The sequence below is a fragment of the Nerophis lumbriciformis genome, linkage group LG09 (genome assembly GCF_033978685.3).
Source record: "Nerophis lumbriciformis linkage group LG09, RoL_Nlum_v2.1, whole genome shotgun sequence".
Taxonomy (NCBI): Eukaryota; Metazoa; Chordata; class Actinopteri; order Syngnathiformes; family Syngnathidae; genus Nerophis; species Nerophis lumbriciformis.
The window spans coordinates 4,851,789-4,865,773 of record NC_084556.2 but is presented as its reverse complement, the minus strand read 5'-3'; the positions used below and the strand labels follow the sequence as shown (position 1 = coordinate 4,865,773).

Genomic DNA, 13,985 nt, shown 5'->3' with positions numbered 1-13,985 from the left:
TCCAGCGGGGCATCACAACAAAATTAGGCATAATAATGTGTTAATTCCACGACTGTATATATCGGTATCGGTTGATATCGGAATCTGTAATTAAGAGTTGGGCAATATCGGAATATCGGCAAAAAAGCCATTATCGGAGATCTCTAATTGTGAATGATAGGCATATTTCCCAAAAAAAAGTGCAGTTCACTTTTAAAGACATGAGCAGGATGCCCAGACGAGAAGTTACATTTGACTTTATGTCTTTATTAAACACTTGGCCGTCGTTGCATCACAACGTCAAATATTACCCTCCAGAGTCTTTAGAGGTGGATATCTCTCAGGCAGGCTAACTTTTGCTTTGTTCTGGAAACTTGCAGCGTTTCTCTCATACATCCCATCCATCCATTTTCTACCGCTTGTCCCTTTCGGGGTCGCGGGGGGTGCTGGAGCCTATCTCAGCTGCATTCGGGCGGAAGGCGGGGTACACCCTGGACAAGTCGCCACCTCATCGCAGGGCCAACACAGATAGACAGACGTTACCATGAATTGATTAACGTGGACCCCGACCGACTTAAACAAGTTGAAAAACTTATTCGGGTGTTACCATTTAGTGGTCAATTATACGGAATATGCACTGTACTGTGCAATTTACTAATAAAAGTTTCAATCAATCAAAAAAGTTGGGGTTTTGTGTGTCTTTGGCAATTGTAACATTTTGTTTTTGAGATTTGCACAAACAGCAAACATCATACAACATCAACAACCATATTTCTACACAAACATGTGTAGAAATATGGGGAAATAACTACAAAAGTACACTTCATTCATTAACGGTGTTACAAAAAAGATCAGTTAGAATAATACATAATGTTGGATATAGAGAACATACAAATCCTTTATTTATTTAATCAAAAATACTGAAATTCCACGACATAGTCAATTTGCAAACAGCTAAAATTATACATAAAGCAAACTATAACCTGCTACCCATGAATATACAACAGTTCTTCTCAAAAAAAAGAGGAGAAATATAATCTCAGAGAAAAATGTAATTTAAAACATCTGTATGCACGTACAACACTTAAGACCTTCAGTATATCTGTATGTGGAATTAAATTATGGAATGGACTAAGCAAAGCAATCAAACAATGTACTAATATGATCCACTTCAAGAAGACCGTGACCTTCGATCCCTCAGATGGCACTGTATCAAAAACCAACATCAATCTCTAAAGGATATCACCACATGGGCTCAGGAACACTTCAGAAAACCACTGTCACTTAATACAGTTGGTCGCTACATCTGTAAGTGCAAAGTTAAAGCTCTACTATGCAAAGCGAAAGCCATTTATCAACAACATCCAGAAACGCCGCCGGCTTCTCTGGGCCCGAGATCATCTAAGATGGACTCATGCAAAGTGGAAAAGTGTTCTGTGGTCTGACGAGTCCACATTTCAAATTGTTTTTGGAAATATTCGACATCGTGTCATCCGGACCAAAGGGGAAGCGAACCATCCAGACTGTTATCGACGCAAAGTTCAAAAGCCAGCATCTGTGATGGTATGGCGGTGTATTAGTGCCCAAGGCATGGGTAACTTATACATCTGTGAAGGCACCATTAATGCTGAAAGGTACAAACAGGTTTTGGAAGCTGCCATCTAAGCGCCGTCTTTTTCATGGACGCCCCTGCTTATTTCAGCAAGACAATGCCAAGCCACATTCAACACGTGTTACAACAGCGTGGCTTCGTAGAAAAAAAGAGTGCAGGTACTTTCCTGGCCCGCCTGCAGTCCAGACCTGTCTCATAAAAGAAAATGTGTAGAGCATTATGAAGCGTAAAATACGACAGCGGAGACCCCGGACTGTTGAACGACTGAAGCTCTACATAGAACAAGAATGGGAAATAATTCCACTTTCGAAGCTCCAACAATTAGTTTCCTCAAAAAGAAGAACCATGATAAACATTCTGGATTTATTTCCTCCATCCATTCTTTCATTCTCAAAATAATCTTACTTATCTCATTATATGTAATATGACTTACTTCACCAATTATTATTTATTTGTTTATTTTTTATTGTGATTACTTATGGAGTATATTGTGAATAAATTGAGAACAGGAAGTGAACAAAAGTAGAAACATTTAAGTCCCATCTTAAAACTCATTTGTATACTCTAGCCTTTAAATAGCCCCCCTGTTAGACCAGTTGATCTGCCGTTTCTTTTCTTTTCTCCTCTGCTCCCCTTTTCCTTGAGGGGGGGGGGGGCACAGGTCCGGTGGCCATGGATGAAGTGCTGGCTGTCCAGAGTCGGGACCCGGGGTGGACCGCTCGCCTGTGCATCAGCTGGGAACATCTCTGCGCTGCTGACCCGTCTCCGCTCGGGATGGTGTCCTGCTGGCCCCACTATGGACTGGACTCTTACTATTATGTTGGATCCACTATGGACTGGACTCTCACAATATTATGTCAGACCCACTCGACATCCATTGCTTTCGGTCTCCCCTAGAGGGGGGGGGGGTTACCCACATATGCGGTCCTCTCCAAGGTTTCTCATAGTCATTCACATCGACGTCCCACTGGGGTGAGTTTTTCCTTGCCCGTATGTGGGCTTTGTACCGAGGATGTCGTTGTGGCTTGTGCAGCCCTTTGAGACACTTGTGATTTAGGGCTATATAAATAAAGATTGATTGATTGATTGATTGAAAAGTTTTAGCAACTGTTATGTAGAAGAAAAGGGGTAGGATTAAATAAGCTCTGCTTCTTCCTACTCCTTTTCAAACATGTTGAAAATTTGAAACTGGAAATTGTGATGTATCATGTTGTATGCTTGCATGTTCGAAATAAACTCAAACTCAAATAGCCAAACAATGGGTGGAAAACGGATTGTTTACAAGCTGTCAAGAAAAGGCTGCTGCAGGACCCAAACATGGCCCCAACACCGTTGCTTGGGCCACCTGGCTGGGGTGGACTTAGCTCCTGGTAGGTGCAGGTCCCATAACAATCACCTATAAAGGCTCATCAAGTACCTCCTGCACACTTAAAAGGTATGGAACATGATATTGAGCTCATTTGCAGCTTCTTGCTCATGCTTGACAGGTATAGCAGCTGCAACCACTGTGTTATAACACGTTTCTAGACTATTCTAGCGAAATAACACACATTATTTCATCTCGATAATGGCACATAGACAATTTAAGCACATTTAAACACCCGCAACGTGAGTTTATAAGCTGATGACAGCCCGTGTGTGACACGTAGCTCCGGGGATGCTAACAAGCTAACGCTGTCAAAAAGATGCAGAGGCCGCCAAATGCCGTCTCCGGAGGTGGTTAACCACCACTGTTCTCCCGACATAACCCATAAAAGAGCTGGTGTTACCGTCATGCCGGGACGAGGGCGGGGATCCCGCGGCCTGTTCGGCCATGGTTTCCTTCTGAGGGGACTTGAAGTAACCAGCAGAGCAATGAGATCCACGCTAGGAGTGTCCAACAGAGAAACAGGCTAACATGTCAACTACAGTAAAACCTACGGGAGGGGAAAGAGCACCACTTCCGGATGAGCCTTCAAAGTAAGATCGAACTTCACGACGTTTGTTTAACAATATATTGTACGATTGAGTGAAATTACAAGATTAATGTATTTATTAGAGATGCATACTAATACATCGCAACATTACTTCGTTCACTAAATTATTCTTGTTTGCTAAATGTACTATTTCTGGAACGACCCAGACTACTTCCGGTATTAAAACAAGCAGCTCGACTTAATTCCAACGAGCTTCAGCGCTTCCAAATAGACCTTAAAGTAAATGTATCGACGTTTAACAATATAAATGCACGATTGAATGATAGTACACATATATATTTGCGAAACGTATAAAAACTGTATCGCAACATTATAACATCGTTCACTAATTCCTTCTTATGTGCTCAATAGACTATTTCCGGTACGAGAGAGACTATTTCCGGTCGGATAATAACATTATAGTAAAGATATTTTAACAATCATATGTTATGTATTTTCAAAATAAGTGCATGCAAATTATTTTCGTAAATGTTTTCAAACATATTAAAACAACAACAAAGTAATAAACACGCTATTTCCAATGCAGCCAACTTAATTTTAACGCGCTTCAGTGCTTCGGGTTAAGCCCATAAAGTAAAATGAAATGTATTGACGATTATTTAACAATATAGTGCACCATTGAATGAAAAAACTCATTAAATTAATAAATTATTGATGTGTAAAACTATAGCAATATTATAACTTTGTTTATAAATAAAGTTGATTTGATTTGATTTGATTTGTTCACTGAGTCCATCCTTGTTAAATAGACTATTTCCGATACGATAAAGACTATTTCCGGTACCAAACTAAAATGTATCGACCTTTAACAACATAGTGTACGATTGAATTAAATTACAAAATAAAATGTACTAATTATAGATGTATACAACTGTATAGCAACATTACTTCGTTCAGTAACCTCTTCTTGCTGGCTTGGCTATTTTCGGTACGAGACAAGCTTTATTCCGTACTAGATGACCTGCTTGAGCGTAATTTTGTAATGTTTCATAAAAAAGAATGGATGTTTTGATATTTTTTATAAAACTAAATAAATTATTTTTCAACTAATTAATTTATATCGAATTGGATGGATAATGATTACAAACCCAGTGAAGTTGGCACGTTGTGTAAATCATAAATAAAAACAGAATACAATGATTTGCAAATCCTGTTCAACGTATATTCAATTGAATAGACTGCAAAGACAAGATACTTGACGTTCGAACTGGAAAACTTTGCTATTTTTTTTGCAAATATTAGCTCATTTGGAATTCGATGCCTGCAGCATGTTTCAAAAAAGCTGGCACAAGTGGCAAAAACGACTGAGAAAGTTGAGGAATGCTCATCAAACACTTATATGGAACATCCAACAGGTGAACAGGCTAATTGAGAACATGTGGTTGCCATGATTGGGTATGAAAAGCAGCTTCCATGAAATGCTCAGTCATTCACAAACAAGGATGGGGCGAGGGTCACCACTTTGTGAACAAATGCGTGAGCAAATTGTCCGACAGTTTAAGAACAACATTTCTCAATGAGCTATTGCAAGGAATTTAGGGATTTCACCATCTACGGTCCGTAATATCATCAAAAGGTTCAGAGAATCTAGAGAAATCACTGCACGTAAGCGGCAAGACTGAAAACCAACATTGAATGCCCGTGACCTTCGATCCCTCAGGCGGTACTGCATCAAAAAGCGACATCGGTGTGTAAAGGATATCACCACATGCGCTTAGGAACACTTGAGAAAACCACTGTCAGTAACTTGCTGAATTTCCCCCCAGGGATCAATAAAGTACTTTCTATTCTATTCTATTCTACAGTTTGTCGCTACATCTGTAAGTGCCAGTTAAAACTCTACTGTGCAAAGCGAAAGTCATTTATCAACAACACCCAGAAACACCCACCTAAGGTGGACTGATGCAAAGTGGAAAAGTGTTCTGTCCACATTTTTAAATTGTTTTTGGAAACTGTATCCTCCGGACTAAAGAGGAAAAGAACCACCCGGACTGTTATAGGCGCCAAGTTCAAAAGCCAGCATATGTGATGGTATGGGGGTGCATTGGTGCCCAAGGCATGGGTAACTTACACATCTGTGAAGGCGCCATTAATGCTGAAAGGTACATACAGGTTTTGGAGCAACATATGCTGCCATCCAAGCAACGTTAGACGCCCCTGCTTATTTCAGCAAGACAATGCCAAGCCACGTGTTACAACAGTGTGGCTCCATAGTAAGAGTGCGAGTACTAGACTGGCCTGCCTGTAGTCCAGACCTGTCTCCCATTGAAAATGTGTGGCGCAATATGAAGCCTAAAATACCACAACGGAGAGCCCCGGACTGTTGAACAACTTAAGCTGTACATCAAGCAAGAATGGGGAATAATTCCACCTGAAAAGCTTTAAAAATTGGTCTCCTTAGTTCCCAAACGTTTACTGAGTGTTGTTAAAAGGAAAGGCCATGTAACACAGTGGTAAAAATGCCCCTGTGCCAACTTTTTTGCAATGCGTTGCTGCCTTTAAATTCTAAGTTATTTGCAAAAATAAAAGGTACGTTTCTGAGTTCAAACATTAAATATCTTGTCTCTGCAGTCTATTCAATTGAATATAAGTTGAAAAGGATTCGCAAATCATTGTATTCTCTTTTTTATTTACCATTTACCAGAGGTGTGGACTCGAGTCACATGACTTGGACTCGAGTCAGACTCGAGTCATGAATTTGATGACTTTAGACTCGACTTGACAAAATGTAAAAAGACTTGCAACTCGACTTAGACTTTAACATCAATGACTTGTGACTTCACTTGGACTTGAGCCTTTTGAATTGACATGACTTGACATGACTTGCTACTTTCCCCAAAACCCAAAGATGAAAAAGTTATTCGGGAGCGCTCCGTATTTTTCATTGTGTACTTGTCTATCAGCGTTGCGTGTGTCAGCTGGTGTGCTCTCAGTACAACAGCCAATCAAATTAGATCTACTTTGTTTTCATCACACAGCATTCATCCAATCAAATTGCAGGACAACCAACGAAGAAGACATGTCCAAACCACACGCCAGTGAACAAAAAATGATACCTAAAATAATTTTGTTTGGGTATAAAAATTACGAGGTGGTCAACACAAAACGGTTTGCAGTATGCAACACATGCGGTTCGAAAATTACTGATGGAGAGGCAACAACTTCCAACTTCGTCCGGCATTTGAAGTTGCACAAAGAATTGTAAGTTTTGAATGTAAGATAACGTTTATTGGCTAAGTAACGTGACTTTTATTTGCTGTGTAGTTAAATCAGTGAGGCTGTAAACTCACTGCTAACGTTATAACGTTATTGCAAACATGGGAATCTGTTGCAGTTCACTACCTTATTCATACTTTTTGTTCAGTGATTTTTTTTAAGCAGGGTTACGTTAGTCAATATATCACACGTAACGTTAGACGGCGGTCAGCAGCACCGCGTATTTTAGCCACCTAAAAAAAGACAAAAATAGTAAAATAAAGGTCAGTTAAAATGTATACTATATTATGAATATGTGTACCGTTTTAGCTAGCTTTCTGACATACTGTTGGTTGTTTACCTCAGTGGTCCCCAACCACCGGGACGCGGCCCGGTACTGGTCCGTGGATCGATTGGTATTGGGCCACACAAGAATTTTTATTTTTTTTTTCTCTTTTTTTAATTAAATCAACATAAAAAACACAAGATACACTTACAAGTAGTGCACCAACCCAAAACAACTCTCTCCCCCCTTTTGTTCTGGGCATTGAACATGAAGACTCTTCCTTCACTGTTCCGAGTGGCCATGAGAGTCTTGGCAGTGCCTGCCTCCAGTGCTCCAGTGGAGCGAGTTTTCAGCCATGGTGGCATCATACTACGCCCCCATCGTGCACAAATGACTGACAGACTCTTGGCTAATTTGGTCTTTTGCAAATGCAATGCAGCATAGGGCCCTGACATATAAAAAGTACAACTTTTTTGTTATGTTCACGTATATGTCATGTTTTTTCAATGTTAACACTTTTGTACAAATAAGTACATTTGCACTTTATTTTTCAATGTGTTTGTTCTGTAAAGGAATTAGTTAATGTTTAAAATGACTGGTTAATAGTGCTATTATAAAGTGCAATGTCAGCACAATTTTCTTTCCTGCAATTTAAAATGCACTTGTTTTAATAAATAAATACAGCGTTTGAAAAGCATACACAATCTGTGTTAATATATTAGTCTGTGGTTAAAAGGACTTGAAAGGACTCAAAATGCAGGACTTAGGACTTGACTTGAGACTTTCCAGTCTTGACTTTGGACTTGACTCGGGGCTTGCCTGTCTTGACTCGGGACTTGACTCGGACTTGAGGGCAAAGACTTGAGACTTACTTGTGACTTGCAAAACAATGACTTGGTCCCACCTCTGCCATTTACACAACGTAACTGTTGGGTGTGGGAGAGACGAAGCCAGTGTAAAATAAAAACCTCAATTATGTTTGAGGCTTAAAAGCACTTTTATTATGACAAATGTACAAGATCATAAGAAATAACAGTAAACAAATAACGGAGTCATGAGCGGGCGACTAAGCTCTGTACACAGGGGATGGGAAAAGAGAAGGAAAGATTTAGGGGCGCTGTTCCTCCTAAATTCATGAGGTAACGAGAGAAAAACTTAATATATCGTTCACTGGCACCAGACCATGCAGCTCTGAACATTGTTGTTTTTTTTTGTATGTTTTTGGCCAGCCTTACATGGTAAATAGAAACAAGCTTCAGTGGTCTTACTGTATGCCAAGCCCCTCCCCTTCCTGTTTTATTGTCTAACAATAAAAAACAGGTCACATGCTAACATTTGTTGTCTTTTGTTGGAAAATTCATAATACCTTAGGATAAAAACACATGCAATCCAATAGGAAGAACTGCCTTGTGGTATTTGAATTAAAAATGCCTCTATAGATATATTACAAATAACTACACACACATTTTTACAATCTCGACTTAAAAAAAAAAAGAAGTATCTATTGTGTACGGGAAGACAAGTTCATAAAAACGTACAAAGAAAATAACACTCTTTACAGTTGCTTAGCGACACCACAACCAATCAACATTTAGATATACAAAAAAATACATTATATATATACTGTATGTATAAAAGTCCCGACTAGATACTGTTATAAGGGTTTGTCTTTGCTCCCTTTCCCCCAAAACGTAGAAACACAAATGGCAGTTAAAATGTGTACAATATGAAAAAAATGGCATAACAAAACAAGATCAATTCACATCCCGATTCTGAATAGAGTCTAAATTTAAAAAAATGATTGAACCTATTTTGCAACCAGAGCTTTTCTAACCTGTTTTGACAATGTTTCATTAGAATTATACCAATTAATACATTGCCACAATTGAGAAGGGATTCAGATCATTGGGTGCCCAAAGATTTACTTACACCCCTTGAGGACGCACGGACTAACTTCTAGACTAGGCGTAGAACATATGGGAAGTGTTTTTATTACGCCTCACCCAGGCTGGAATGAAGTACGGTACCTCACTAACCGCCATTTTTCATCTTCCTGTGTGAACTCGGGGAGCAGCGCTCAGCCTTTTAAAGGCGTGTCGGCGCCGTGACATAAAGGCTGCCTGTGTGAAAGGGACGGGGTTTATTTCTAACAGCAATAATCCTGCATTGCTGGCTGCTGCGTATTAAGGCGGCCTAATGCCATTGTCTGGGATCTCTGCATGAAGAGAGACGTTTCTCTAATGTCCAAACAGGAAGTGTTGCAGAGAAACATTTATAAAACAATAAAGTTAATGAATATAAAAATACAATAGCACAAAAATGTAAAGAAATATTACACCATCTTTTTTTTTTTTACAAGTCTTCGTTATTGCAGACATAGTCCACCAGGTCCGTGACGCCCAAGAGGTCGTCTTCGTCCTCTTCCTGTGCCGCCCCCTCCTGGCCGTTCCGGCTGATCACGCCCTCCACGCTCTTGGTCTGTCCGTTGGCGGGCGGCGGAGGTGTTGGCGTCGGCTCGGCCGCGTTGGAGTCCGATGTGTTTGTTCCCTTCGCCGTGACGCCAGCGCCCTCCTCGGCGGCTTTCTTCTCCTTTGGTTTCTCAGCTTCCTCCTCTTCGTCGTCGTCGTCCGAATCGATGCGGTTTACCCGCTTACGGACGGGCCGGTCCTCCTCGGACGAGTCGTCCGAGGTGTTGTCAGAGTCCTCCTCCTCCGAGGCTCTCCTGCGCTTGAGGGCAAGGCGCCGGCGCCGCTGCCGGGACTCTTCTTCCGAGGAGTCGTCTTTCTTCTTCAATAACTGATCCTTGGAACCCTCTTCAGAGTCTTGGGAGAAGCTCGCTGGAACACACAACCAAACAGATCTTTCAAATCATGTAACAGTTCTAAGGACATGTCTGACTGCTATGGACTCTTCACGGATGTCAGTTCTTAGCACCAACCAGCAGGCGGTGCTAATAATTCAAGCCTCAAGCAAGCTGCAGTAGAAACACTCAAATAAAAAAGTTCCTTGTCAATAACGTAGATACACGACTAACGGAAAACATATACCGTATTTTTAGTGGGATTTATGGGCGCAATAGATTTTTCCAATTACCGTATTTTTCTGAGTATAAGTCGCTCCGGAGTATAAGTCTCACCGGTCGAAAATGCATAATAAAGAAGGAAAAAAACATACAGTTAGGTCCATAAATATTTGGACATTGACACAATTTTCAGTATTCCAGCTCTGTACAACACCACAATGGATTTGAAATGAAACAATCATCACTTTCCTCTGGCACTGTTCCCCTAGCATTCAAGAAAGCGGTTATTCATCCTCTGCTCAAAAGACCTAACCTTGATCCTGACCTCATGGTAAACTACCGACCGGTGTCCCACCTTCCCTTTATTTCGAAAATCCTCGAAAAAATTGTCGCACAGCAGCTAAATGAACACTTAGTGTCTAACAATCTCTGTGAACCTTTTCAATCCGGTTTCAGGGCAAATCACTCTACGGAGACAGCCCTCGCAAAAATGACTAATGATCTACTGCTAACGATGGATTCTGATGCGTCATCTATGTTGCTGCTTCTTGATCTTAGCGCTGCTTTCGATACCGTCGATCATAATATTTTATTAGAGCGTATCAAAACACGTATTGGTATGTCAGACTTAGCTTTGTCGTGGTTTAACTCTTATCTTACTGACAGGATGCAATGCGTCTCCCATAATAATGTGACCTCGGACTATGTTAAGGTAACGTGCGGAGTTCCTCAGGGTTCGGTTCTTGGCCCTGCACTCTTTAGTATTTACATGCTGCCGCTAGGCGACATCATACGCAAATACGGTGTTAGCTTTCATTGTTATGCTGATGACACCCAACTCTACATGCCCCTAAAGCTGACCAACACGCCGGATTGTAGTCAGCTGGAGGCGTGTCTTAATGAAATTAAACAATGGATGTCCGCTAACTTCTTGCAACTCAACGCCAAGAAAACGGAAATGCTGATTATCGGTCCTGCTAAACACCGACATTTATTTAATAATACCACCTTAACATTTGACAACTAAACAATTACACAAGGCGAATCAGTAAAGAATCTGGGTATTATCTTCCACCCAACTCTCTCCTTTGAGTCACACATTAAGAGTGTTACTAAAACGGCCTTCTTTCATCTCCGTAATATCGCTAAAATTCGTTCTATTTTATCCACTAGCGACGCTGAGATCATTATTCATGCGTTCGTTACGTCTCGTCTCGACTACTGTAACGTATTATTTTCGGGTCTCCCTATGTCTAGCATTAAAAAATTACAGTTGGTACAAAATGCGGCTGCTAGACTTTTGACAAGAACAAGAAAGTTTGATCATATTACGCCTATACTGGCTCACCTGCACTGGCTTCCTGTGCACTTAAGAAGTGACTTTAAGGTTTTACTACTTACGTATAAAATACTACACGGTCTAGCTCCGTCCTATCTTGTCGATTGCATTGTACCATATGTCCCGGCAAGAAATCTGCGTTCAAAGAACTCCGGCTTATTAGTGATTCCCAGAGCCCAAAAAAGGTCTGCGGGCTATAGAGCGTTTTCTATTCGGGCTCCAGTACTATGGAATGCCCTCCCGGTAACAATTAGAGATGCTACCTCAGTAGAAGCATTTAAGTCCCATCTTAAAACTCATTTGTATACTCTAGCCTTTAAATAGCCCCCCTGTTAGACCAGTTGATCTGCCGTTTCTTTTCTTTTCTCCTCTGCTCCCCTTTTCCTTGAGGGGGGGGGGGGCACAGGTCCGGTGGCCATGGATGAAGTGCTGGCTGTCCAGAGTCGGGACCCGGGGTGGACCGCTCGCCTGTGCATCGGCTGGGAACATCTCTACGCTGCTGACCCGTCTCCGCTCGGGATGGTGTCCTGCTGGCCCCACTATGGACTGGACTCTTACTATTATGTTGGATCCACTATGGACTGGACTCTCACAATATTATGTCAGACCCACTCGACATCCATTGCTTTCGGTCTCCCCTAGAGGGGGGGGGGTTACCCACATATGCGGTCCTCTCCAAGGTTTCTCATAGTCATTCACATCGACGTCCCACTGGGGTGAGTTTTTCCTTGCCCGTCCGTATGTGGGCTTTGTACCGAGGATGTCGTTGTGGCTTGTGCAGCCCTTTGAGACACTTGTGATTTAGGGCTATATAAATAAAGATTGATTGATTGATTGATTGATCTTCTTTAAGTGCAGACTTTGAGCTTTAATTTGAGGGTATTTACATCCAAATCAGGTGAACGGTGTAGGAATTACAACACATTTTATAAGTGCCTTCCACTTTTTAAGGGACCAAAAGTAATTGGACAAACTAATATCATCATAAATAAAATTGACATTTTTTTAATACTTTGTTGCAAATCCTTTGCAGTCAATGACAGCCTGAAGTGTGGAAGCCATAGACATCAGCAGACGCTGGGTTTGGTCCCTGGTGATGCTTTGCCGGGTCTCTGCTGCAGCTGTCTTCACTTCCTGCTTGTTCTTTGGGCATTTTCCCTTCAGTTTTGTCTTCAGCAAGTGAAATTCATGCTCAATCGGATTCAGGTCAGGTGATTGACTTGGCCATTGCAGGATATTCTACTTCTTTGCCTTAAAAAACTATTTGGTTGCTTTCGCAGTATGCTTGGGGTCATTGTCCATCTGCATTGTGAAGCGCCGTCCAATGAGTTTTGAAGCATTTGGCTGAATATGAGCAGATAATATTGCCCCAAACACTTCAGAATTCATTCTGCTGCTACTGTCAGATCATCAATAAATATAAGAGATCCAGTTCCACTGGCAGCCATGCATGCCACTACCACCACCATGCTTCACTGATGAGGTGGTATGCTTTGGATCTTGAGCAGTTCCTTCCCTTCTCCATACTCTTCTCTTTCCATCATTCTGCTACAAGTTGATCTTGGTCTCATCTGTCCATAAGATGTTGTTCAGAACTGCACAGGCTCTTTTACATGTTTCTTGGCAAACTCTAATCTGGCCTTCCTGTTTTTGAGGCTCACCGATGGTTTACACCTTGTGATGAACCATCTGTATTTCCTCTGGAGAAGTCGTCTCTTAATTGTTGACTTGGACACAGATACACCTACCTCCTGGAGACTTGTCTTCATCTGGCCAACTGTTGTGAAGGGCTTTTTCTTGACAAGGGAAAGGATTTTTCTGTCATCCACCACACTTGTTTTCCGTGGTCTTCCAGGTCTTTTGGTGTTGCTGAGCTCAGCAGTGTGTTCTCTCTTTTTAAGAATGTACCAAACAGTTGATTTGGCCACACCTAATGTTTTTGCTATCTATCTGATGGCTTTGTTTTGATTTTTCAGCCTAATGATGGCTTGCTTCACTCTTTGGACATCATATTAAGAGATGACCTCCCCAGATTCCAAATGAATATACCACACTTGAAATGCCATCTAGGCCTTTTATCTGCTCTTTGTAAATGAAATAAATGAAAAAAAAACAAGGGAATAACACAACTGTGGCCATGGAACAGCTAAGTAGCCAATTGTCCAATTACTTTTGGTCCCTTAAAAAGTGGAAGGCACTTATAAAATGTGTTGTAATTCCTACACCGTTCACCTGATTTGGATGTAAATACCCTCAAATTAAAGCTCAAAGTCTGCACTTAAAGCAGATCTTGATTGTTTCATTTCAAATCCATTGTGGTGTTGTACAGAGCTGGAATACTGAAAATTGTGTCAATGTCCAAATATTTATGGACCTAACTGTATATAAGTCGCACTGGAGTATAAGTCGCGTTTTTTGGGGAAATTTATTTGATAAAACCCAACACCAAGAATAGACATTTGAAAGGCAATTCAAAATAAATAAAGAATAGTGAACAACATGCTGAATAAGTGTACGTTATATGAGGCATAAATAACCAACTGAGAACGTGCCTGGTATGTTAACGTAACATATTA

At 41.0% G+C, this 13,985-nt stretch overlaps 2 protein-coding genes across 2 annotated transcripts in view; both read right to left on the bottom strand.

Moving 5' to 3' along the window:
* Positions 1-3,530, bottom strand: part of rabep1 (rabaptin, RAB GTPase binding effector protein 1) — a 47,899-nt gene extending 44,369 nt beyond the window's left edge. Inside the window, exon 1 of the mRNA XM_061962757.2 lies at positions 3,361-3,530. Coding sequence (XP_061818741.1) covers positions 3,361-3,406 — 46 coding nt within the window. The 5' untranslated portion in view covers positions 3,407-3,530. The remainder of the gene's footprint in view (positions 1-3,360) is intronic.
* Positions 3,531-8,021: 4,491 nt separating this feature from the next.
* The window catches only part of rsf1b.1 (remodeling and spacing factor 1b, tandem duplicate 1), a 41,304-nt gene continuing 35,340 nt past the window's right edge, over positions 8,022-13,985 (bottom strand). The window contains exon 16 of the mRNA XM_061962758.2: positions 8,022-9,885. Coding sequence (XP_061818742.2) covers positions 9,401-9,885 — 485 coding nt within the window. The 3' untranslated portion in view covers positions 8,022-9,400. The remainder of the gene's footprint in view (positions 9,886-13,985) is intronic.